At 38.1% G+C, this 27,685-nt stretch overlaps 1 protein-coding gene across 1 annotated transcript in view; it reads left to right on the plus strand.

The window, feature by feature from the left end:
• Nucleotides 1-27,685, plus strand: part of khdrbs3 (KH domain containing, RNA binding, signal transduction associated 3) — a 163,480-nt gene that overhangs the window by 129,399 nt on the left and 6,396 nt on the right. The window contains exon 7 of the mRNA XM_041246493.1: nucleotides 1,516-1,598. Coding sequence (XP_041102427.1) covers nucleotides 1,516-1,598 — 83 coding nt within the window. The remainder of the gene's footprint in view (nucleotides 1-1,515; nucleotides 1,599-27,685) is intronic.

Here is a 27,685-nt window from a genome sequence, read left to right on the forward strand (position 1 = left end):
AACTAATCATTTTATTTGTAAATGATTGGTTAAACTAATGCAAGAATTTTTGTGTTAAAAATAAGTTTTTTTTATTTATTTATTTTTTTATGTTTTTTGTTTGTTTGTTTGTTTGTTTCTGACAACCGCAGCGTGAACTGGGGAGAGCAAGAAAGCAGAGCTGTCATAGTGTTGTGGTGTGAAAATCATATCTAGAGTGCACTCTAAGTGGAAACACAAAATAAATACATACACCAAGAAATAGCAGCATGTCTAGCGAACAATCGGTGCAACCCCCCCTCTGCACTTTTTGATTATAGTTGATCTGTTACACAATTGCGTTTTACATGCTATTTTCTAAAGTTTTAAATAAAGATTGTTCTAATAATTTGCGGTCCCTGTCATTTCTTTTTTTAAAAAAGGAACTAAATGTTTTGCATAATTACAAACAATTTGGATAGTGTACTTATATAACAAATTATTATTATTATTATTATTATTATTATTATTATTATTATTATTATTATTATTATTATTATTATTATTATTATTATTATTATTATTATTATTATTATTATTTAGTCATATCATAAACATTGCCCGACAGTAAAATAATTTATCATAAAAATTTGTCAATGGTATACAGTAAATGTTTTTTAAAAAATTGCTGGGCTGCTTAGTACGACACCGAACTCAGGGATAAATATTGATTCATTAATTATCTGACTATGAGTAATTTATATATATTTTATATATATATATATATATATATATACAAGGTGAGATAATATTGTTGAAGAAACAGAATAGAGTTCTTTTGAAAACGATAGGGTCTTTATTATTACAGTAGTAAATGAACACGACACTGTATTGTGTGTTTGTAAATACACTCTGCCTCTTCCGCCTTTGTGGTTTGGGGGGGGGGGACTCATTATCCCGTCAATGGTCGTTATGACGACAGGGAGCATGTGTTGTAATTTGGATGGTATGCGCGCGCATTCGGAATTAAGCTGGCTCAGGACACAACCGCAGAGTAAACGCTACATGAAAAATGATAAGAATTTCCTCGATTAGCTGGACCTGAGTCGGCTTAGGTCCGAGGTGGCAGTGTAAACGTTGCATTTGTGACTGTTCTGTAATTCAGTGTTTGCATATAATATCAGGGTGATTATTCACTTCACAATGCTCACTGTACACTGTTGAAGGCACTAGATGAAACACTTGTCCATCTTTCTTATAGTTCTAACTTATATATCAGGGTCATTAAAATACAAGTCGATGAATTCTCAATTGGAAATAGCATTTTATTTGACATATAACCAATTACCCTTGAATTCCCCCCTGCTTGTTGTAAACAGTTGCCTTTGTATTTGTATTCGTCAGTGTCTACCAACATTTACAGGCTTGACCAAAACACAAGTTAGAATGTATATATTTTTATAATTGATACAAACTAAATAATTGGTTATTGGTGAACTGTAAAGGAAAATACAGTGTAACTTCAACATGTGTTTTTATGTTCAACTTTGTTTTTAGGAGTACGACGATGGATATGGCACAGCCTATGATGATCAAGGTTACGATTCCTATGACAACAATTACAGCGATCAAGGTCAAAAGTAAGAGTTTTTTTGGGGTTGAGTTTCTATGGAAGTGTCCTAGTGCCAACAAAAAAAAAAAAAAACCTATATATCTCCTATGTTGGACTTTATAACTGCTACTTATGACTTTATGGTCCCTATTTAGCAAATATGTGCGCAGCCGGCATCGCCAGGGCGATAGCGCACGAAAACAGGATTTAGAAGTCAGTTTCAATACATGGGCTAACGCATATAAAGTAGCGAATCATGCACCCAGCCAATCAAAGCACAGTGAGGGGAGTAAGATTATAACCAATAAGGATTCAGCATTCCCTTTAAGAGGACCTGTTCGTCTGCGATAGCGAATGGAGGGAATTTTGAAACCAAAAAATAGAAGGAGGAAGACACAAGTGCCTCAACAAGGAAACATTTTTTAGTAGTCTGGGGGACAGTGAATATTTACAAAATAAAAAAAAAGTAATTTATAATCAAAATCAAGTTACGTAAATATTTGTTTCTGTTTTACTTGCTGAGCGAGCGAACAATGAGGTTGGGGTCAGGGGCAAAACGTTTAGAATCAGGAGTTTTCCTTAAGCTAGGCATGTATAGCTCACCTTTGCACCGTGAGCGCAGTTGCTGTCTTTATTATAAATGCTTTCCTGATAAAAAATATACTGATGGTATGCATTTGCGTCTTATACAACACTAACAAAGTCCACATTTTTTTTATTGGTCCACATACGTACCTGTGAATCCATCTAAATGGCTTTGTTTGATCTGCCTGACACTTGCAGCATCTGCATCCTCCAACACTGGGGCTTCAAGTTCTGTATCTGCAGCCTCCAACACTGGGGCTTCAGGTTCTGTATCTGCAGCCTCCAACACTGGGGCTTCAGGTTCTGTATCTGCAGCCTCCAACACTGGGGCTTCAGGTTCTGTATCTGCAGCCTCCAACACTGGGGCTTCAGGTTCTGTATCTGCAGCCTCCAACACTGGGGCTTCAGGTTCTGTATCTGCAGCCTCCAGCACTGGGGCTTCAGGTTCTGTATCTGCAGCCTCCAGCACTGGGGCTTCAGGTTCTGTATCTGCAGCCTCCAACACTGGGGCTTCAGGTTCTGTATCTGCAGCCTCCAACACTGGGGCTTCAGGTTCTGTATCTGCAGCCTCCAGCACTGGGGCTTCAGGTTCTGTATCTGCAGCCTCCAACACTGGGGCTTCAGGTTCTGTATCTACAGCCTCCAACACTGGGGCTGCAGGTTTTGTATCTGCTTCCCTCAAACCATGTAATCTTTTCTCTGTAGGTTCAACAATGAGCACATTTAAAGGTACATTATACCATTGGCAGGGGTTGTGGGGTTGAGCAGCAGTCTCAGAAGCCATCGTTTCAGTGGATACCGGTTGTCCCCTATCAGCCAGCCTCTCAGACTGTAATCCTGCTGAAACGCAGCTGTCACCTGTGAATTAGCGAGGATAAACAAGTTATGAGTGGAGCAGCGATAGTTTGCATACACAGTTGTGATGTAGTTGTTGACATCACAGATCACACACTACTTGATCGTTGACAGAACCCAGTTCCCTTACGATTTACATAGAGATGTCTATTATGTGTTGGTGCATGTACTTTAGTTCTACAGACAAACAGTGTGCTCTCTGCATGTCCCCTTCCAGGTCAGCCTGAAGCAGTTAGCTGATGTCAGTGATTGTTTCTCTGTAGAGGCGAAATTTCTGCACATTGTGGCCATGTAGAAATTCTAATTCTTCTTCTTCTTCTTCTTCTTCCTTCTTCTTCTTCTTCTTCTTCTTCTTCTTCTTCTTCTTCTTATTTATTTCTTAGCAGACTCCCTTATCAATTGTTACAAAATCACAGTACAAAGTATCACCTTATAAAATATCACATTAATCCACTCCATATTTCTTTTATTTTTCTTTTTTCTCTCTCTCTTTTGTTTGCCTGCTTCCCTGGTAGGTTCACCAGTATTTATAGTCGACCATATAATTTGCACACAGTTTTGACCTGGTTTTCACATGTCTGCTGAAACGCAAAAGCTAACTCTGTTGATGGTTTGCTAAATCTCTACATTTGTATTTAAATGAGGACACTCCCCAAGTTCAGCCCATGTCAAGCGATGACGCTGACTTGCTGAGTGGGCACAAAAACATGTGTTTCTAAATCACATATGTGGGCAAAGTCTGTTTGCCCACATGTGCGTCTGATTCTGATGCTCTAACTGTTTGCAAAAGTGTTTTGCGATTGTCTTAGGGGTTTGCGAACGTTGCTAAATAGGGCCCTATATCTCCTAAGTAGGACTTTTTTAATTGACACTAGGGCACTTCCGTAAGTTTTCACTAAAGTACTAATTGTTTTGGTCAAGCTGTTCACAGATCTAGGGAATCTCTTTCTTTAGGTCCTGGTTAGTATTTTATCATGCCAGCATGATACACATTCTTTAAGGCCTTTACCTTTTGTTTGCTGGCTTGCTTATACTGAAGGATGAAAGGGGATCTTGCACTCCATGGGATATATTTTGAATGGGATGCAAACACACTTTTTTTAGAAATTAATTGACAGCCAAAACATTCAGGATTTTTAAACGGTTGGTTTTCTTCTTCTGTTTTCTTTTAATTACAGAAGCAGTACATTTTATAATATATATATATATATATATATATATATATATATATATATATATATATATATATATATATATATATATATATATATATATATATTACATCTGATTCTCAAAAATATGCACCAGCGTGGCTATTAATTTTCAGTTCTGTGATGGTACAAAACCAAATCTTTTCTGCATCTGACTCCCTTCTCTCTGCAATAGGATGGCAGTGTAGACCTCCCGAACAGACTTGCATATAGAGGCTTTGTGCTTCACATTTACAGTTCTGCTACTAATAGGAAACTATTTTAGATCTGAAATACAAGCCACTGTTCTAACGCAGTTAAAACTTTCTAGAAAAATAAGCACAGATTGTGAAAGCAAATTCCAGCTATATACAGATGGAAAGACAGATTTCTTTACAAATGTCAGGAAGCTAGTATAAGTGAAGGTCGGGTGGCTATGGGAGAAATGTACTTGTTTTGCCATGTTTCTCTGATTTTCTCAGTCTTGTTTTTATTTGTGTTCTAGTTTTTATGTCTCCTTGAATGCTTTCAAAAAGAATTAATTTTCCACAGGACATGCTGTAAGTAGACAGAAATATCATATCAGGAAGAACTACGGTGGTTAGAGAGGTATAGAACAGTATCACATTCGCGCCCATGCTTTCTCTGCGTGATGTTTAATATTTTCTTTGTGCAAATGTGAAGTTCTGGTGGAGGAAAAAGGCTTTCGCAGTGGTTTTGTCCCTAGGCTCTGTTACTTTAGAAAAGATGAATTTTGTGGAGTGCGTCTCAGGGGCACATCTGGACCTGCTAGCTGTTTTAGACGCGCAAACTGTACTGCAGAATAAATGCCCTAGGAATTGAGACATTTGTTTCAAAAGCAGTATCTCAGATAATGGCAGTGGCTTTGAGGCACGAGAAGAATAGATTTCATCATGCAGGGAAAGAATGCCAGGGGCCTCCAACTGACAAACAGATTTCATGTCTCTTATCCAGCTTGGGACATCTTCAAAATGTGCCTTTGCTCAGGGCTGGGCGGCTCGCTGGATTCACTGTGAGAAAATGTTCGATCCCAGGTTAAATTCAAGACATATTAAATAATAAGAGTTTATAAATCATTCTGAAACCGGCTCACGAAATGAATGCTACAGTGGCATGACCAGAATAAAATGTAGTTACATCCTACATAGATGGCTGTGTGGTCCAGCGTTTAAAGAAATCCCAGCTCAGCCTTGTATCTTACAAAGTGCTTTGTGAATGTGGTCCACTGTGAAAGGCGCTACATAAAGATTATTATTATTATCCTGGAGTAAACATTTATATTTCATGTGGTACCTCAAAAATGATATCATTACCATTGAAACAATGACACAAACAAATGTGTTTATGTAAAAGTAAAGACGTTCCAAATTCCAAACTAATAAAGAGTTTAAAAAACACAAAGCTTACCTCCGTGTTACCTAGCAATGAACAGCAGCCCACTCCTAAAAATGCTTTCAATGCTTTGGTAAAGCTTTACTTTAGTGTCTCCTGTGTAGTTAAGCTTGATACATTTCACGAGAACATCTGCTTCCCACAAAGAATTACACTTTGTATCAAATATCAACCAATGAACATAAACTGCTACATAAGCACCACATGACACATACCATCTATGGTACTTTTTCTTTAGCGCATATGTATAAATAATATTATAATGTCATAAGTAATATCTACAGTTTCTTATGCAAGTAAATCCCTCCTTGCTGTCGTGCTGTCGTTTAATTTCTTTCGTTTTCCACCTGCTGTAGCAAACATATCCGGAATTTTCCTTTGACTCACCATGATATCAGTAATATTGTATTATTATAGAAATAATAGAATGCAATGCTGGATAACCACTGAACAACAATGAACAATCAATAAAAAATGAATGAATGCCCGCCAACGTCTGTTAAAACTCTCAACAAGAAAGATTACATCAATAGCAACCGTCACCAACTGTATTCTGGGTCCGGGTTCGAGTAGAAAAGAATGTTGTTTAAAAAAACATATTATATTCGTTTGTGAAGAAAATGTTGATCAGCTTATATGTGATTATATTATGTCCTGCAGTGTCTGAGGGGGGTGGGAGGGTCAAAAAGTGGAAGACATAATGGAGCATATCGATCTTGTGGAGGGGGCAAACCAAGGTCTGGATAGGGGCAACTGCCATCCCCTGCCCCACAACAAATGATGTCCCTGATTCACTTGGTTCTGTCCTCATCATAACACAGAGACCAAAGAACGTCAGTTCAAAGAGTCGCTGGATAAAGTACATGGGAACATCTGAGTCTTGGGAAGAACCTGCACTGAACGAGAGGGAGAGAGAGAGAGAGAGAGAGAGAGAGAGAGAGAGAGAGAGAGAGAGAGAGAGAGAGAGAGAGAGAGAGAGAGAGAGAGTTGCATGCTTTACAACATTCAGAGCTTTATATTTTGAAAAAAGAGAAATCAAAATTATTTGAAGGAGAGTGCTATTTTAAACAAACATACTTGAAGATGATCTAAGGCTGCTTAAAGCACATCAAACAAATATTAAGTGACACGGATATAAGTCTGTGCTCCCCCCCCCCCCCCCCCCCCCCCCCCCCCCCCCCCCCCCCCCCCCCCCCCGTTGCCCCCCCCCCCCCCCCCACCCCCCCCCCCCCCCCCCCCCCCCCCCCCCCCCCACCCCCCCCCCCCCCCCCCCCCCCCCCCCCAATGTATTTATTATGTATGGCAACACAGCACAGAGTTATACATTTTAGCTAAATAGCTGCAGCATAATAGCAGCTGTCAAAAGCTGGGGCTACTACATGCAATGTTGGTTATCTAGGACTAAAATTACTATTGTCATATCAAATGCTCTTTGGCATCCCTGGAAGTTTTTTATTTTTCATGGTTACTTTGTTCTCGACAGACGTCCTTGCTATGTACTTTTTATCAAAAGAGCACTGTTAAAGAACTCTTGAATACCTGCATTGTACCGTTCAAGCGCACTGGAAATAAACAATGGAAAATCTGCAAACTGTGCTTCCGGAGATACCCGTTGTATTGAGTGAGTTATAAGTACATCCAGCGTTGTATTATCTTGAGTGAGAATGCATGTAAACTCAGCATTACAGTGGCAGAATTTCATTCTCTGAGACAGATAGAGATGTGCAGTAGCATTACAGACATTCTCAAGGATTTTCCCCCTTTTTTTAATATAAAATATTCATAAAGGGACCGTTGGGATGTACATTTCATTTGTTCACAAATCAAAAGCTCTTCCCATTTGTGAAATTTGTATTATTTTGGGTAAAACAAGGGTTTTAAACACACTAACATGAGGCCAAGTTTGAAATAAATGCAACGGTTTGTTAAATCGCACTGAGAGCTGTTGCCATATTTGTGGATGGATGAACTGCAGCCATGAGGTCTCCAGAGTGCATTTAAATTGCGTTGATGTATAAAATGCATCCCCAATACAAAGTAGCTGTGTACTGCATGGATACTTCAGGTGGAATCAGTTTGTCAGTAAGTCAAGAATGCATGAAATAATGATGGTGTGTGGCAAAGTGGTTAACAGTGTGCAGGTGCAGGTCTTCAGTGAACAGACAGACAATTATAAGCCAGGTGCAGAGTTGTTTAACCCTTTGAGTAGTGAGTTTTAGAATGTTTTGATGGGCCCGGTGGAGTGAGGTTTTTTTTTTTTTTTTTTTTTTTTTTCATGTTTCATATTTACACTCCTCACATCGTTACATTTGTTAGTAGGCCTATTAGCAATTTATTACACAATAAAAATATGTAAACAACTATTTCTTATCATATAAACACAAACAAATAAATATTAATCATTGTTTTGTCATAGAGAAAGGTTTTAACAAAAATAGCAGGTAATCAATAAACAATAAACAACGAAACTGATCAAGCACAGCATATTCATAAAACACAAAATAAGAGAGAGAGAGAGAGAGAGAGAGAGAGAGAGAGAGAGAGAGAGAGAGAGAGAGAGAGAGAGAGACATCATATCCAGGTAAACGTGGTGAGGTTGAAGGCAGTGAGGAAAATGTAGGTCAGTGATCCTTGTCACGTTGTCTGTTGGCTTCTGCCTTGTGTGATATTTTCTAGAAGCTGTGAGATGAGGCAGTGCCTGATCTTGTTGAAAGGGATAATTTTTTTAGATGAAGTTTTGTGGAGGATGAAGGTGATCAATACGGCCATGTCAAGCGAGTAGAACAATAACTTTTTGTACCATTTGAGAGACTTTGTTGCACAATCGACAAAACTAAGTCTTCGCTGGACACATGTAACTTGGTGTTGAATATAAATATTCTTCGCTGACACACTCAACGACACTTGATGCGGTAGAAGAATTTAAATCGGAATCAGAATTCAATATCATTTCTAGTACTTCTTTCCCACAGAGCATTTTTCGCCCTTTTCCAGACATTGTTGACGTTTTGTGACTGGGTTTGTTGTGTGTAATTCCGTAAATATCTGGCAGATGGCGAAAGAGACCACTACAAGGTGTTACTAGTGTTACCATATCACAGCAGGAGTTTTGTAGACTCAATAGCTCATTACTTAAATTATAATCCCCAGATTTGTCCTGAAATAATAATACCGTTCTTTATGCACCCACATGAAACATAAAACACATACACAAGTCCGTTAGTGAGTGAATCACTGCTCAGGGTGTAAAGTACACTTTATACCTGATACAAGTGCAGTGCTGTTCCGGGTTTTGTGCTGACCCTCGGTGACAGCTCCGGAATGTGTTAGCTGTCTATTAAAAACAATACACAATTAGAGACAAACAAACAAACACTCACAATACTTTTACACAAATCACAGGTCCTTCCAGTTTGGTCTCTAGCCAAAACGAAGGAACAGATTACGTCGCTTTGTCCCCTATGTACACCGTCACACATGACCTCTTGGTAAACTATTGCAACCGCTCCTCCAATCCACGGCTGCCACATCATTTCCCTTCCGGGTTGATGAGTTAATTAAACGAAGCTTTGCCTCCTTTCTAAATGACTGACTTCTTTTTAACCCTAGGAATAAAGTTTTAGGCCATACAGTCCACGGTACTCTGCTCCCGTTACTTAGCGCCCTCACAGGTTGGGAGGGAGATTTACCACCAAGAATTATTGTCTTTCTGTCACATGGTGCTACTTCCACATGTTCAGTTCTGTAAATATCTATTTATTTTGTAGTGGTTGCATTATTGTTGAATTGGATCAGGACACAGCAGATAGATTGTTTTTTCTTTGTGCTATCAGCAGATTTCCAACAGATGTGTCTAGCAAGAGTGATGAGAACTGTAAAAGTAAACAATGGAAGATTGAGTCATTGGGATGATATTCTTAATCCCCTTCTGAAGAGCATGTATGTGTCAGGAATGGAGATCTTTTGAAAGACTTAAGATTGACAGGGCCACAGACTGGAATCCACAGTAATAGCATGGTGAACCACTGTTAGAATGTGTGGCTGGTTTATATTCTTATCTACAATCACTGTCAGCGTTTCCTCTCATCTTTTTAGAAACTGAGAAACTTGCCATTTTGACTAAGAAAGGGTAAATTATCAGCCTTTTTGTATATTATTTTTGTTGCATTATACAATTTTGAAACAATATTCCAACACAAGTATCAACAATTTTACAATTTGCTTTAAATTTAAACAAGACATTTATTGTGGCTCTGCCTCTGATTTTGAATCATCCTCTGATATATATATATATATATTATATATATATATATATATATATATATATATATATATATATATATATATATAGAATATTTATGAAGCATATATTTACCTTTATGAAGCCTGTCTGAGACTTATCATAAATGCAGCCCTGTCAGTTGTTATCATAGATAACAGACTGCATGCTTAACGGGTAGCCTGCATATAATTGCTTTTTACTGCTGTTTAAAACACAGGTGTGTGCACTGCCTTTAATTGGAACCATCTTTAGGGCTACTGATTTTCCATTTTTGGGAATAGCAAATTCCATTTTACCCCCCACTTTTTGTCAACATATTAATAATTAAACATTAAATTTGAACATAACTATAATGTTGATAGTTAAAATAAGTAAAATAATAAATATAACCACAATTCTTATTTATTTTTTATTTATATTAAAGCCAAGAGTTTTTTTTTTTTGTTTGTTTGTTTTTTTTTAAATAAGACTCTTGTTGCTGTAATAGTAAAGCACCTGAAGACATTTCAAACCTGTCAATGTTTGTAGACATCACTTGGCTCATTGCTGGCATTAAAATAAGCAGGATTATATTAGAACAGTTCAGAAAACAAATGTCCAGCACAGTTGTGAGAAACAGATTTAGTCTCCCACTAACAATCTAGTTCAGTCTGCAAAGGAAGGTGTTTTGAAAAGACCTGTTTATCTTATTGCTGTCATTACAATGTCATGTGAGAGTAATCCTATGCACAGTACTCCACAAGTTAAGTTTAGCATTTTACTGGCATCACAGTATCCAGGATAAAATATGAAACACTGACAAAAACACAGAATTAATCCTCCCAATTGTTTCTTTGCTAATTCTGCATTCTTGTTATTTGCTAAATTTAACAAGAGGTGTGTCTCTGGACATAATGTCTTTATGAAACAGTGTGTAGTGCAGTGACTGCTAGGGGTGGGTATTGAGACTGAGGATCTGTATTGCAGTATATTGCCAGCTTATTTGATTTCAGCCATCCTTTTTAGATTTTTTTTTTATTAGGAAATGATTCCACACATGTTACTTTGCTTTGCAGAATTTAAGCAGCTCAAAATCTCTGTGTGCTCCTGCCATATTTCCTTTTGTGTTGGTATTGCTCGCATTATGAGTTCTCACAGGAAGTGATTATCTAGCAAGAAAACAGCCGACATTTTCCAGAAGATGTTTCCCTGAATCAGTTAAACCAAACATCCCAGAATTGTTGTTCAAATCACGGTTATTGTATTGTCTGATCAATATGGCAATATACCGGTACATCTGTATTATCGCACACCCCTAGATCACACATTACATCCTTTACAGAGTAAAGCAATCAATTTCCATTAATTGTTTTTCTATCGTCAGATAATATAATGTAATTAAGAAATTATTTGGTTTAATATTACTAAGTATAACTTTATTAAAGGCAGGAAACATGGAGATAAATAAACAAAACAATAATTAAACATGTCTGAGCGCAGTGCATAGTTTTCAGCATAGAAGATTGCAGTGCTTTGTCATTACTGCAGTCTTATTTGCTTTCTTTTCCTCTATGGGTTCATGACTGGCAATGTGATCATTTAATGGTTTTGACTCATACATGATCAACGGAATAACAGCAAAATTCAAATAGTGCTACCCCTCCGCCTCTTATATCTTGCCTGTCTTTCCTATACAGTGTATACCCATTATTCGTCTCCATCAATCTTGGAAAACCAAGTTTCTGTAACACCTATCACATCGTAGTTACTTGTTAGTGCAGTAGCTTCAAGTTTTAACATTTAGTTTTTGAGACTTCTTACATTTAGATAAATTTAATTAAATGGCCAAGAGCTTGTGAGAAAACTGCATGGGACACAGTAAATACAGATCTCTGCTTTGCATTGGAAAGGTTAAGTGGAACAGCTGAAAAGAAGCTGGATAAATTTGGGGACATCATCTACGCATATGGAAGTGAGAGGTTTGGAGTTTAAAAAAGGAAGGAAAAAGTACAAACTATTCCTGGAAAGTCTGGACGGCAGCAGGAGATTGAACACTTAGTTAGAGAAAGAAGACAGCTGAGGAAGCAATGGAGAAGAGCAGAACAAAGTCAGAAGGAGGGACTCAGTCTCTTACCAAGGGTCATAAAAGATAAGCTTGCAACATTGCGCAGAGCTGAGCACCTACAGAAACGCTACAAAAAGTGTGCGAGAGCTAACTTTTACAAAGACCCATTCAAATTTGTAAAGAAGTTATTCACCAGTGAGAAGAATGGCACACTAAAAGCATCTAAGGTTGAGCTGGAGAGATATTTAGAGGAAACACATACAAATTCAAAAAGGCAGGAGCCTATGTCAATTCCTTCAGACATCCCACCTATCAATCCACCAGAATAGCAAATGGAGGACTGTGCACCTAAGTGGAAAGAAGTAGAGCAAGCTGTGAAAAAAGCAAGGGCTTCATCATCACCAGGGCCTAATGGAGTTCCATACAAAGTGTACAAGAGTGCTTCTGGAGTTCTACGAATTCTGTGGAAATTGATGAAAGTGACATGGGGGAAAAACAGGTTGTACCAAGAGCATGGCGCCGAGCAGGTGGAGTCTTTATACCTAAAGAAAAAGATTCTACAAGCATCAGTCAGTTTTGTCCTATTTCTCTATTAAACGTAGAAGGCAAGATTTTCTTCAGCATTATTGCTCAGAGATTGTCAACTTACCTATTAAAGAACTGCTTCATTGACACTTCAATACAAAAAGCAGGCATTCCAGGATTCCCAGGATGCTTAGAACACATCAATGTGATCTGGCGACAAATTCAATCAGCTAAAAAGGAGAGGAAGGAGCTCCATGTGACATTCCTGGATTTGGCTAATATATGCATATGGATCAGTGCCACATGAACTTCTTTGGGCAGATTTGATTTTTTCAGTGTACCGATGACAATAACAAATTTAGTGAAAGCCTACTTTGGAGATTTGCAATTAATTTTTTCAACTTCAGAATTCAGCACTACATGGCGATGCCTAGAGGTTGGTATAATGGCAGGATGCACCATTTCTCCACTGGCTTTTACCTTGGCAATGGAAGTAATCATTATGGCATCAAAATGGGTAGTGGGAGGAGAGCGCTTGGCTTCTGGAATGCGACTACCACCAATTCGAGCATACATGGATGACATGACAACCATGACTACAACAGTAGCCTAACTAATCGGTTATTGGGCAAATTAACCAATAACATTAAATGGGCACGAATGCAATTCAAGCCCACTAAATCAAGGAGCATCTCTATAATTAAAGGCAAAGTAGTAGATAAAACATTCTTCATTAATGGTGAGGCAATACCAACAGTCTCTGAGAAGCCTTTATGGTAAAGGAATACTGCAGCTACCAGTCTCCGCTCTAACTGAGGAGTTTAAGTGCGCCAAGGTCAGACTGGAAATGACATTAGTAGATTCATGGGACAAATGCGTAAGGGAGGCAGCACATGTGTTGAAAACTGGAAGAAAGTGGGTGGCAAAGAAAGCTGTGGAAGATGCAAAGGCTGCCCTTCGAATTGATGATATCATGGGGCAAGTTCAGCATGGAAGAGGGGTTCTTGGTCTCAGTTCAGCTCCTCCTACATGGCACAAGGCAGCCCCAGCTCAAAGGAGGAAGCTGGTAGTCAACGAGGTGCAAAAGCAGGAGGAGAAAATGAGGTGTATAAAGGCCATTTCCCAGGCCGCAGGGAGAATGGATGAGATGGGAGAGTGTGGAACAACGCAAGATTGGCTGGCAAGACCTATGGTCAATGGAACAGAGCAGGATCAGTTTCCTCATCAGGTCAACATATGATGTTCTCCCATCACCACAGAACCTAAACCTCTGGGTAGGAGAGGATCCCTCATGTCCTTTGTGTTCATCACCTGCAATATTATGGCACATTTTGACAGGATGTAAGGTGGCTCTTAGCCAAGGTCGGTTTACTTGGCGCCATGACCAGGTGCTGCAATGTTTGGCCTTAGCAATGGAAGACAAGCATAACCTGACCAATAAGTTTCCACCTGTTCCATCAAAACATTACACACAAAAGACAACATTCCTCCGCCCAGGAGAGCAACCACCAAGAAAAGGTGTTAAAACCAATCCTCGCCCAGGACAACTGGAAGCTGCTAGAGACTGGAAAATGCTGGCAGATGTTGGTCAACAGCTTATTTTTCCACCTGAGATTGCCACCACTAACCTTCGACCAGATATTGTCTTGTGGTCTGGATCAGCACGCCTTGTTCACCTGGTAGAGTTAACAGTGCCATGGGAGGATGCTGTGGATGAGGAGCAAGAGAGGAAGAAACTGCGGTATGCTCAACTAGCCACTGAAGCGGAACAGCGAGGATGGAGAGTCCGCGTTTACCCAGTGGAAGTGGGTTGTCGAGGATTTGTAGCGCACTCTACAACCCGGTTTCTCAGAGACGTCGGATTCGGTGGCCAAGAGTTGAGTCGCACAGTGAAGAACTTATCTGAAGCAGCAGAGAGGAGCAGCAACTGGCTGTGGTTGAGACGGAAAGATTCTGGATGGAGAGCTCAAGCACAATAGAAAGAAAGCAAAGCTGATGTACGGGTAAGTAAGCCTGGCTGAGTTGAGTGGGGGATGGAGGGGGGTGATGCTGGGATTCCATAATCACCGTCGAGCTCTCTTGAGGTGTCGTGGGCTAGTCGACGAAACACTGAGGATTGGTGCCCACTTGAAGACCCCAGAGATGTACCCTACTTAGCTCAATCCAGACGGTTGTCATGCTGATGTGCTGGGGAGGCCGCACTGTGGTTGATCCCCGGAGCCAGCATCACAGCCATTGTGTGTGCTGATGCGCCAGGGAGAAAAATAAGCTGATCCCTGGAGCCAGCATTACACTTCAGCCATTAACACCAGACAGAAGGATATCTACATCATTATATGGAAGGAAATGCAATTGGATGGAGACACATATGGATCACATTAGTTTACTGTAAAGCTACGTCTTAGTTGGTGCATATCTCGGCGAGAGCCGAGTTTAAATCAGCATGAAGTTTTAACATCTACTCTCGTGTAATGGAAATCATTTAATGGCTATCTTATCTGAGTTGTTGCCCTTGTAGTCTCCCGTCTGTTTTTGTTGATTTCTCCCCCCTTCCTTTCCAGTTTAAATGCTTCTAAACCTCCTCGAGGATCCTTTCTTCGAGTAGATCCGTTCCCTTTTTATTTTAGTGCAGTGCATCTCACCTGTATAGACAGTCCTTGTTGTAGAATATGATCTAATGTTCAAGGAAGGTAAAGCCTTCCTCTGTGTACCACGTCTTCAGCCATGCGTTTAGATTATTTATTTCCAGCTGTCCGTATGCTCCTTTACAAGGTGCCAGCAGTATCCCAGAAAATACCACAGTTTTGGTCTTGTGTTTTAATTTCCTTCCTTCCTCTCTCAATTTGTTTTGCAGGGATTTTGATCTGTCTTTTCCAATGTTGTTTATATTAATGTGGATGACTGCTACCAGGTTGTATCCTGTTCGTTCTAGGAGCCTGTCCACGTTTTCGGTGATGTGCGTGACTAAGCCTCCTGGAAGGCAGCACGTTGTTGTATCAGGGGGGCCAAACTGTGAACTGAACTTGCTGTTTTTCTCAATATGGAGTCCCTAACAATCATAACCTCTCTTCTTTTTAGCTGCCTGGCCAGTACTGTTTTTAGGGTCCTGGATGTTGTTCCTTTCATTCTCTTGATGTTGGTTATGATCTTCAAAATTTTGAAGTGGATCAAATGTGTTTGATGTTTTGATTTCTTTGTTGTGTTTGACAAAGTTTCTTTTTTCCCCTGCCTCTGCCTACCTGAACCAAGCTGTTTAGACCCTCTTCTATCTCCCTGGTGGCTTTCAGTCTGTTAGGGGTGCAGGCTTCCAAGAATTGAGGGTGTGCCAACTCCTCAAGATCCTGTTGCTGTCTCATTTCCTGCAGCTCCATTTCTAGCATACTTACTCATTGAATCAAGTCCTGGATCGTGCAACACTTTACACACACTTGCTTTAGCTTTGCTGGGTTTTCTTGGATTTCCACATCATGCAGGTATCAAAGACTATTGGTTTGAAGGCCATGTTATTATAATTTTTTGGTTTTTTTTGCAAATTTTATTTTAGTTTCTGCAGCTGTCACTCTGCTTTCAAACTGCTTCTAACTGCACTTTTCAACGAAGCACTTCTCACACGAAGTTGCTCCCACACTGTTGCTGTATGAACTGCACAGTTCAAAGTGCTGTTTCTGTTTAGTAGCTGCCACTCATAGAAATGTAAAGTTAACAATTCCTTAACTTCTTCCGGTCTCCAATTACTATCTCGTTCTTGTTCAGACACTGTATTTGAAAAAATGAAAGTGTGTAACACTGACGACAAAAATACCCAACACGTTCGATATACAGTCACGTGGGATGTTGACTTTCAATCCACATCCACTATAGCGCTTCAGTGCCGGCATAGCCTTTCACACAGGAGCTGAGACGCTTCAGTTCATAAAAAATGACGGGTCTGTGACGGTATAGGCAATTCACACAGACCAAAATGCTGCATCAGTGCCGGTGCTGAGCCGTCACAACTCAACTGTGTGAAAGGGGTATGATTTAGACATTGCCAGAGCTGTATATATGTATATATATACTATGTTCTTAAATTGTAAATTTAGTATTATTTTTATTATTTGTTTTGCAAAACAGAAACATTATTTTTCACTTTCATTGCATTTGCACTTTTATTCCCAATGCAGATTTTTTTAAAATTAACGCGAAGAAAAAAACTGACAGCTTATATATATATATATATATATATATATATATATATAATATATATATATATATATATATATGTATAAATGTTTTACGCGCAGTCAACACCCTAGTTTGAACAAACAAATGCCTGATGGGAAATATCGAGGCTCAAGTGAAATAGACTTATCTTGTCAGACAGGTTGCAGAGTTTCTAAACACAGGATTTTTTTTTTATATTGAACATTTGAATGCTATAGGGCACGCTAATTAAATCAATGTGTTGTGTTTTCACACTGGACACTCCAGTTTTACTTACAGAGATTACGTAAAGCTTTAGTGGACCGAAAATTCCACATATTTTTTTAATGTAGCTGTATATAGTTTTGTTTTTGTCTACTTCTGTACTGGTTCTGCAAGAAATACAATATTTTCCTGGAATAGATAATGGTATAATTAATCGACACAGCAACACAAAAGAGAAGCACACACAATAAATTATTGTAGGATAAGTAATCAGTAATAAATAAATCAATAAATAAACAGGGTTAGATGTTCTAATCCAAGGCTATCAATGCAGCATAGCCAGGTCTTGTGGGTGAGTATCCAGGGTCTGAAAAGTATGGGGTGATTTCAATGAGATATAGATTAAATGGCCACGTCATTTTTAAGACTAGTGCCTGGTACATTAAAAAATAGGAGGGGTATTTTATGTACGGTCCATAGTCTTCGCAGATACTGGCAAATTCATCTAAAAAAGAATGACAAGATGATAAGAAATAGTAAGATCTAGGGTTATAACGTTCTTAACAGCTATATATATATATATAGATAAAGAAAGTAAAAGTGAAAAAGGCACAGACATTTAACACTCTTCATTCCCAATGAGTTTGGAACTTGTTACTCGTATTGCGTTCGTGAGAAACTGAATTTGAATATTGTGCAGTTGACTAATTGTGTTAATTGCACAAGTGCATGTTTAACTTTGCTTTTCAGCAGGTGTTCTACCATTGGTTGCTAACATATCCTGCACTGCAGTCTATCATAACAATTTCTCGGTTTGACCTAAAGGGGGATGTGGCGGAGTGTCCTGCCCCTTTATGTTTATAAGTGTTTTATGTTGTATATAGTGTGTTTAATGTTGGTGTTTATGTATAAAATACATGGGATATAAATATGGGTTACGAGCACAAGTGTTTAAAATGTATATTTGTATTTAGGCACGAGGATTGCACAGCACTTCACGTGCAAGTAAAATAATATGTAAGCACAGGGAATTGCACCTTTATTAATTCACATGCAGTTGTACCGAGACTCCAATTGAATGATTGATTAGCAATCGAGTCTCGGTAGAGCTGTATAAAAGGTGCATGTTTTCACTCACTCGGGGTTGTGTGTTCGTGAGTGGAGAACAGGAGAGAGAAGGAGTTTTGGGGGTTTTGCGATAACAATTGCTACAGCGCGCTGGAAGTGCCAGCACGGTACCTGTTTGTCTGTTCGTCCACTGTCTTGTTTAGTGTAGGCCATTTTGTTTACCTTTTTATTTTGGCCTCAAGTGCCGTGTCCTGTTTTGTGTGTTTTGTTTAAACCTTTTTGTTTGTTATTATTTGCAATAAAACTCACTGCCAGTCATCGGTGTTTGGAGTCTATTTCTGGTCTGCAAAGCTATCCTGTTCACAGGGGAAAACATGTTCACTTGGTACTTCTGGCTTACATTTAGGAAAATAGCTATCCCTGTTCCTGGTTATAATGCAAAAAAAAACAGTTTTATTTGAATCCCAAATGACAGCCATTTATTGATCAGAGCAACATTTGGCCAGTTACTGAAATTTTGTTTATCTGAACAAAACTCAAATGGCCCAGGGAAAGCTAAGTCGCCCAAATAATCTGAACTTTTGAATGTTGGACATCAATAATCTGCTTAAATAAATGTTTTTAAAAAATCAGTGAGTTCAGTTATCTACCAAGTGATAACACTTGGTTGCCCAGTAGAAAACTAGGTCAGCTGGTTGGCATGTTTGAAGCACAACATCGTCACAGCATTGCTCCCAGGGTGCTGAAATGTATATTTATAACTCTGAAATGTCCAAGGTGTTATTCATACAGCTCGTTTTCTTGAAGAAATTTGGTCTGAGCGATGCTTAACAAATTGTTTGAAGCGCAAGTAACACCAATTTGTCCTTCCTGGTTATTTTAACAACATCATAGATAATCAATGTTAAAGTGTGTTTCATCCATGTGACCTGTGATTCTGGCTGGTTTACAGCCTGGTATATTTAGGCTTGCTACTATTTGATTTTTATTTATTTGCCAAATCGACAGTTAATATTGATGTTTATTTTAGAAATTATTTATTTATTTATTAATGATCTTTTTTCCAGTCAAGCAGGGAATGGGTGAAATCCACCGTTATGCTTTAAAAAAACCCAGTATTTTTTATGCTATTGAGAAATGTCTTATTTATTGAAACCTCTTTATCAAATCTGACATGCAACAAAACCATGGTTACCAACATTCTAATTGAAATCACGTTTGGTCACAGCAGAGTTATATCTTGCATAGATATAGATCCTACACAAATTTGAAAATTGAAGTTGCAAATAAACCATAGAAAACACAACATATAAAAGTGTATTACACAGACGTTCATAGACTCAATTTACGAGTAAAACTAATATGCACAGAACAAAACATTAGAGAACAGAACTAACTTGCAGTTATTATTCTGAGCTCCGCCTCTCTCCTGCTTCAGTATAGCTGGACTCAGAGTCACTGGAAGGTAAGGCAGACAGGCCCGCTTCATCCTGCCACTGAGACTTCAAACATTGGTCAGGGTATTGTGCACAATATTCAAGTGATTTCCTCTTACATCCCATTTTCAAATCAAACTAGTATCTGTCACCGTATATCTATAGCAAAAGCTTACCTACACCTTAACCCGCTAATTTCAAAGTAGGTGCTTTGAATGACAGGCGCGGTAGCTAGCAAATGAAAGTGCAGTCGGTGGAGGTCATGATGATTGACAGTCATTTAAGTGAATGAGAGCTCTGTAGCTCTACTTAAGTCAACAAGATCTGCTAAAACATGGTGAGATGATAGTGACAGTGACAGTGAATCTACAGTACTAACGTACAACTGAGAAGAGTGACAGCGACCCCCAGCCATTCAGAGCGGAACAGAGACGGGACAGGCAGCAAGTATAAAAACTACACAAACTAGAGATTATTTCTAAATGATTCTTTTTGGTAAGAAAATAAAAAGTAGCAAGTGGTATTATCGATGTTTATCCTCTATACATTTATTTAAGTCAAACTCATATTTTGGGGGAATTTGATGTTTAACAAACTTTACCGATCAATATCGAAAAGTAATAAGCCTAGGTATATTGCAGTGGACCTCTATTTTAAGCTGAATTGTACTGTTAAGGGGTTATATATCGAACCAGTCCCCTCTGCCAGTGTGCAACAGAGTTAGTTGAGTGGATCAGTGGACAGAGTGGTATGGAGCGAGTTAGGGAGTGGTTAGAAATATAACACCTTAACAGCATAGTACAGCATAATGCAGAAGTTCATTCCAAGTATAGCAGCAGAAAACGCAGCTGCGGTGCCACTGAGGTGTTATGTTGTTGCTGTATTCACTCTCATAGTAAAGGAGAAAATATTTAGGTACCTGCTTCTATAAAAAAGGTTATAGCTCAGCCCAGCCACTGATCTGCCAGTAACATCTTGCCTCATATGCAGCTCTGGGAGTCCCTCTATCAGGCTTGACAGGTAAAATGTTATTCCTGTCGAGGTCAACAAAGGTTAAAATCTTGCCTGGTCCCGAGACTATAGGAATACATTGTTACCGGGGCAGAATGCCACTCGGTACCGCTCCGCTAACGCATGTCTAGGCTTTCTACACCATGCGTCTAGGCGTTCACAGAAATGCTTCCTTAATTCTGATGAGCCATTTCAACTTATCTCTTACATGTGAAAGACCAGTAATACAATATTCTCTGGGTATAGGAACACCTTCTAAGAGAACACCCTTGTGGTGAAACAAATTTTTCCCATTGTAATGCTCCACCTAAAGGAACAGGAACTTTGCTTAAAAGAACACCTTTTTGGCGCCGCTAGCGATTCGTTCACAACTGATACAGTGCTGTTTTGTAACCTGATAGCTCATCATCACCAAACTTAAATTCAAATGGTTTATTCAGTGTTTTCAAATGTGACTTGTTACTGTGATAATGTCTTCAGGCACACTGACTGGTTTATTCAATCTTTCCAGAACCGCCATCGTATCATTGCCTCGTTTTGTATTCTGATTTCCACGGGTGCACCTCGTAGCCACAAAATGGCATGTAAACAAATGGTGAAACACCCCACTGTTTCTCTTGCTACAAAATTTTGGAAATTGTTCAAGATCCTGAGAGAAACATGAATTAGATGCAAGTTGCTGAGCAATTGGGTGTTTTCCATTCTGGAGAGTTGCTCCTGTACAGGTATTCATAATTAATCTAGCGCGGCTGCTGCTGAATTTTTTAACATGTGGAGGGGTGCTGTGTTAATGTAGTTTGACAGTTAGTTTATTAACGATAGTTTGTCTGTTACTTTATTATTATAGTTTATTAATGTACACGTGCTTATTGCTTTTCTCTAATTCTGTTCATTTATTACAGTGATGCACAACTCAGACCATGGAGGGCCAGTGTCCTTCCTGATTTTTGTTCTAAACATACCATAAATTAACTAATTGGACCAATTAAGCTTCTAATAAGGTGTAATAAAGTACTTTAGGGTGCAGTTGGAATAAAAACCTGCAGGGACACCGGCCCTCCAGGACCGAGTTGTGAACCATTGATTTAATATGTTGATGCACGTGCATCATAACAAGTAATAAATAAATATTACTGTCTGGTGGTCAACTCAATCTTAAAGAAGGCTAAGAGAACACTTTGCTTGCTTCCTGAGGGGTATTCTCTTAGCCGGAGACAACTGTAATAGCGAAATTCATATGCTTCCCAACAGAATAACTGTTTCTTATGCTATCCCGTTGAAATGAATGTTAAGTGTGTGCATATTATTTTAAAGGTCCCTGTATAATTGTAAATTCACAAACTAAATGCTTCTGATGCAGCTTGCGATGCAGACATCCTTGCTTTCAAACCACAAAGTTTGTCCTTCCATTTTACATTTGCAAGCAGTATAGCAGTAAAATTACAGTCTTTAACAAGTAACAAGACGATCAAGATTTTGTAAATAATGATTATGTATTATCCCGATTATATTGAAGACTTTCTTCTGATTTTGCAAACTATCATAATAAGCTTGATTCATTCATTTAGTATATTGTAACGTCTTCATGTTTAGGAAGTAGTACTCAGGGAGACAGTGTTGAATTCTCAAAATGTTTATTTTAATTGAAACTACAGTCTCAGGGGCTGGAATTCACAGCACCAAAATAAAACCTTGCATTATATTCTCTCCAGTCACAGCTCACACGCTCGCTCACTTGCACCCACAGTTTCTCATTCAAGTTCAGCACTAGACTGTCTCCAGTCCCCAGGCTCATGCATCCCCTTATTATATAACCTCCCGTCATTTCCCACCACTGTCTGGCTCATCAACCAGTCACATCCATGCTCTGCAACCCTCGAAAACAGCAACACACATTCTCCCCACTCATTCCATCGCTTCCCATTCCCAAACTAAGTAACGGCGTGACCCATTCCCCTTTCAATACATGTAACATAAGAGACAGACAAGACAAACTGAACAGACAACAAGTCCTGCAACAAAGCAATTGTCTGGGTCGTTACAATATATTTTTTAAATTTGAAAGTAAAAACATATGAAAGCATGATGACTTTTATGTACAAAAATCTTCAATAATATACAATTAAACAAGAACTGTTGAGTATTTATTTTTGTTTCTTACAGTATTAAATTATTGGCAGTGTTTGTGTCTGACAGTGAAAAAGAAATAAATAAATATCAAGATAGATAAAGAAAGAAATGTCTATGCATTGATTTATGTATTCATTTATTTCAATATGTATTAATGTTTTACTTTTACCAAATTTATAGGCTATCCTTTTGCATAGCTAATTCTCAGAAAAATTAACGTTCATTTTTGCCCAGTGGGGACCACAAATAGTGTTACTCTCATCAACCAGTATCGAGAGGAGGAATCGTACTTCCTTGCGCCAATAGGGATCACAGTGAGTGTTACACTGACAAAACCAACATTTTTCAGAGCTCAAGATCAGCATCTCAAAGTGAGGATGAGGATGATGATGATGAAGATGAATGCTGATTCGAAAAATCTCCAAAATATAAGTCCTGAGAATTCTCATATGACTGACTTCATCTTTCAAAATACTGCTTGTCTCAACTAATTGTGTAGCACTGATGACAGTAACACAACACTCTTGCAAACTGAAGGTTATAGTTATAGTATGGGTTATAGTAAATCCCTTCCATCCCAGAGTCACGCAAAAAAAATATATATATATGTAAAATATGCAGTTTTAAAACAGAAATAAAGAATTTAAATGATATAGATGTCAGAATAAGTGCATTCTCTAGTATATTTAAATTGTCATTAAACCTCGGATGTCCTGTAATTACTTTTGCTGCGCCAATACCCTCAAAACAGGTCAACTGTCCTTGCAGTATAGTCTGACAGTTCTCGCGCTTCGCTGATAACTTGGCTCGAGGAACTATGGTCCCTCTCAATGCATACGCATCAAGAGGATTTGACAGACCCTAAATACTTTTTCCCCATCAGATTTCTGTGCCATATCGAGGACAAACTAGTAGTACTAGCGCCATGTTATGTCCTAAATCTAAGACTTGCTCCTTACGGCTGCTGTCTGGCTGTCGCAGGTTTCTGGTGAAAATCGTCAATGTCGCAGCCCTGCGAAAGTTTTATGATTTTTTTTATTTGTGAAGTGCTTATGATTGCGAATCGTAGCAAATCGATTTAATGAAAAAGCCCCAGACTGTCAACTGTGTGCAAATGTGTGGTTTTAGTTTATTCCTCGTTGCTGTTTATTAGAGGAACTCCACTAGGTCACATCAGGATATTTTTGCTTCTTTTTCTCAGCTGTTTAGCATTGCAGAATCTGTGTTTATTTACTCTCCTTCATGAGGTAAATAAGATCAATTCCAGGATCTGCATAGCTGAATCTAAACACCAAATTCAATACATCTTTCACTGGGGAACATTTTTAATGAAGTGAATTTGTAGTTTCCTAAAAGCCTTTTCCCTGCTTAAAATTAATTGCACATTTTGTATTGACTTTTAACAACAACAACAATAATAATAATAATAATAATAATAATAATAATAATAATAATAATAATAATAATAATAATAATAATAATAATAATATTTAGTAAACACATTCATTGTACCCTAACCCATGTTTCTTCTGCCTCTCAGATGGTATTTCATGCTGTCAGTCTTTGTTAATGCATTATTTTTAATATCCAGCTAGCTAAATAGCAATCTCATAGAACATTCTTCAATCAAGTGTTTTATTTGCGAGACACAAAGATACAAACATGCAGACCAGTTCAGGATCAGGGTGGCTCTACTTGCATATGACCATTATTTGTCAACGTTGTGGTCATTGGTCACTTAAAGGGGCAATGTACACTATGCATACACATAAGTAACTCTTAAAGGGGTAACAACAATATATAATAGTGTTCATTACAGGTATCTGGATTACTGCACTCTGCACCCCCGTGGACATCCTCATTGTGTAAACAGGCACAATCACACCCCCACTCAAGCTCCACATGTGTGCTGCAATTGTGTCACACATTATAGTTTGCTATATTTTCTGAGAACCAGCTATCCAAGTGTTATTTTAATTGCTTTGTGGATAGAAAAATGTCTAACAATGTGCGAGCAGATGTTAGCTCTACAGACCCCATGCATAAAGTTTCAATTTGAGCAAGTAACAGTTTGAATGGATCAGATTAAGTCTGATCGTCATGAAACAGTTTTTTTTTTTTTTTTTTTTTTTTTTTGCAGGCGTTTTTAACTGACAAAATTCTTGTGCAGTTTCTTAAACTTTTTTAATCCATCAAATCAGACTGATGTGTTAAAGCTTTGTGAATAGTTGCCTTATGGAGTATAAACTTGTTAGAAGAACCACATATCAAAACCTGCATAAAAAGGAAACCGCATTCAGTTCTCTAATAGGACAAATGTGTGATGCTAACAAATCCCCCAGATTAATCGCATAGGGATTATAGAATGATGGTGGTGTGAGAAAACAAAGTGCACAGGGATGTGTACTACATCTTTCAGATTTAGTGCTGCCATCTGTTTAATAGCACCAGGGTGACTACATCAGTGCTTATGATCAGCCATTCCTGGGGATGACAGATGCTGTGGGGAGTTTACATGCCTCTGAAAGAGGGTTTGTAACTGAACTCCAGATTACAAGACAAAGTTAACTAATAGGCATTGTATTTATTACCTAGGCCTTGGCCAACTGTTACAAAAGGTTATTCTTATTGCCAAAAAGAAAAACACACACACACTCAGACGGGAAAGTAGACAAGGAACATGGAAATGCTAATGAGTACAAAACATTGACCTATTTAAAAACAGAAAATTATTCTAATTAATTTAATACATCATGTCTATATGAATTGATGTCTGGAGATTTCCATATTTACTGTAGATGTATTCAGATGATCATATATAGGGCTATGTGGTTAAAGAAAGGGGTTTATAACCAGGAGGTCCCCAGGTCAAATCCCAGCTCAGCCACTCACTCATTGTGTAACCCTGAGCAAGTTGCTTAATCTCCTTGTGCTCTGCCTTTCAGTATTGTTGTAAGTAACTTTGCAGCTGATGCACAGTTCACACACCCTAGTCTCTGTAAGTCACTGTGGACAAAGGCATCTGCTAAATAACCAAATAATAATAATAATATATTAAGGCATGTTTTTTTCTTCATTACAGATAATTGCAGAATACTTTAAGTCATTTTGGGGAAAAAAATGGAAATATAGTAAATCTGTTTTTATGTATTATTGAATAGTGCTTAGACTGACAGCTCATTTGAAGTGTTTTAAGTATGTAAATAAGTGTATTAATGAGGATCATGTGGCTGAATTTGAATAGAGAGTATATTTTGCAGCTCATCTCATCTGGAACCTTGCCCTGCAGGGATTCCCAAAGGAGTGTCTAACTGAAGCAAAAAATCACAAACAAACAGTACCTCTGGCAGAAGCAAAAAATGAGGGCCTTGTGATCGTATTGCTAGTGCTGAGCAATAAATAAATAAATCAATAAAAACCTTGGCAAGCACTCCTTTAAATTTGTAATTTTAACCAGAAGATCTTTGTCAGACTGAGGAAAGTTAGAGTGGGTTGGAATTATATTGGGCAAATAACAATAACATTTACAGCAATAAGCAAGGGTCTACAAAGATATCGAGGATGCTGTTTGTAAACCAGAGTGTTTAGTAGAGAGAGTGTGTTCGCTTTATGGGCAGTATTTTCTGCATATACAATAGTCTTCAATTATAAATGTCAGGACTGCCCAGTCCCTGACCACGTTCAAGTGCCTCCTCAAGACGCACCTCTTCAGATAACACCTTTATAACTCAACTCTCCCCTTCTGGACTATATAGCACTCTGCCTTTAATGCACTTTAACTTGCATTGATCTGCTTCCTATTTTACTGTATTTAATCCTGCACTGAACCCAATCTGTAGTATTCTATTTCACCTGCACTCGTATCTAACCCTGATGTAACTGTCAACACTATTATCTGCTCTTGAACTGCCCTGATATCAAATCGTACTGTGTTTTCTATTTGCTCTTATTAGGACTGAAGTCATTGTATTTTCTTTCTTGCTCTTAATTGTACTGTAATTCTTGATATGTATATTTTGTATACAACTGTAAGTCAACCTGGGTAAGGACGTCTGCTAAGAAATAATAATAATAATAATAATAATAATAATAATAATAATAATAATAATAATAATAATAATAAATGTCAAGGTTTTTTGTTCAGTAAAGCTCTAAAATATGTACTGTAGTCTGATTTAAGTACTAATGTATTATTTACCCTAGCCTACATTCAATTTTAGATTTGTGTGTGCTGTTTTCTATGTGTACTAGGGAATGCTGTGTGACACACGAATGTTACCAGTTATTAGTCTTGTTGGTTACTAGTTAGGAGATTGGATTGGAGTTGCTGCATTTTTACATTTTTCCAAAACAATTATTATTATTATTATTATTATTATTATTATTATTATTATTATTATTATTATTATTATTATTATTATTATTATTATTAAATATAATTAACCCCTATAGACTTAGGTTTTAACTTGCCTCAGGTCCCAGGTGGACTTTGGTGGCTCTTAATCTATCCCTAAACAAAGCTTGGGAGAATTTCAGGGTTAAACTGGGACAGTCAAGAATTGGGTGAAGAGGTAAGGGACAAGAAGGGGTGGTTATGACCTTTTTGGTAAATGATGATGAGGGAAGGGTTAAGGCTCTGATGATGTGATCAGAAATATTGTGCCATCAAAAATGTATATATTCTGCAATGAACCACAGTGACGAAAAAAAAAAAAAAAAAACTGTGACAGTGTAATATTGAACGTCCCTAATAGCTGTGCATTCAGTTAGGAATTGAGGTGCGCTTGCAGATTTCTCAGAACTATCTCAGAGTAGGTCCATCTATTTATGCTCTTATGTTTTTGTATGAATATAAATTCCTGATACAATCTCTGCACACCTTCTGTTACTGATACACCACTGTAAGCTCAGCAGCTAACCAAAGTCTTTGTGTAGCTCTATCAATAAATCCTTATCCTACCATCCTTAGAATCTTAACATTGACTACTGCTGTTGAAAAGTATTCTAATACAAAGGGACTTTTCTTATTATAATCTTCTTAGTTATAACCTCTCTTTGAAGATGGAATTGATTTGAAGTTAAGAATCGTACATCTTTTACCTGACATATTTCATTTTAACTTGACATTCATCTCACATTGTAGCTATTGATTCTGATGATCTAATTTCT

This window comes from Polyodon spathula, chromosome 3 (genome assembly GCF_017654505.1).
Source record: "Polyodon spathula isolate WHYD16114869_AA chromosome 3, ASM1765450v1, whole genome shotgun sequence".
NCBI lineage: Eukaryota > Metazoa > Chordata > Actinopteri > Acipenseriformes > Polyodontidae > Polyodon > Polyodon spathula.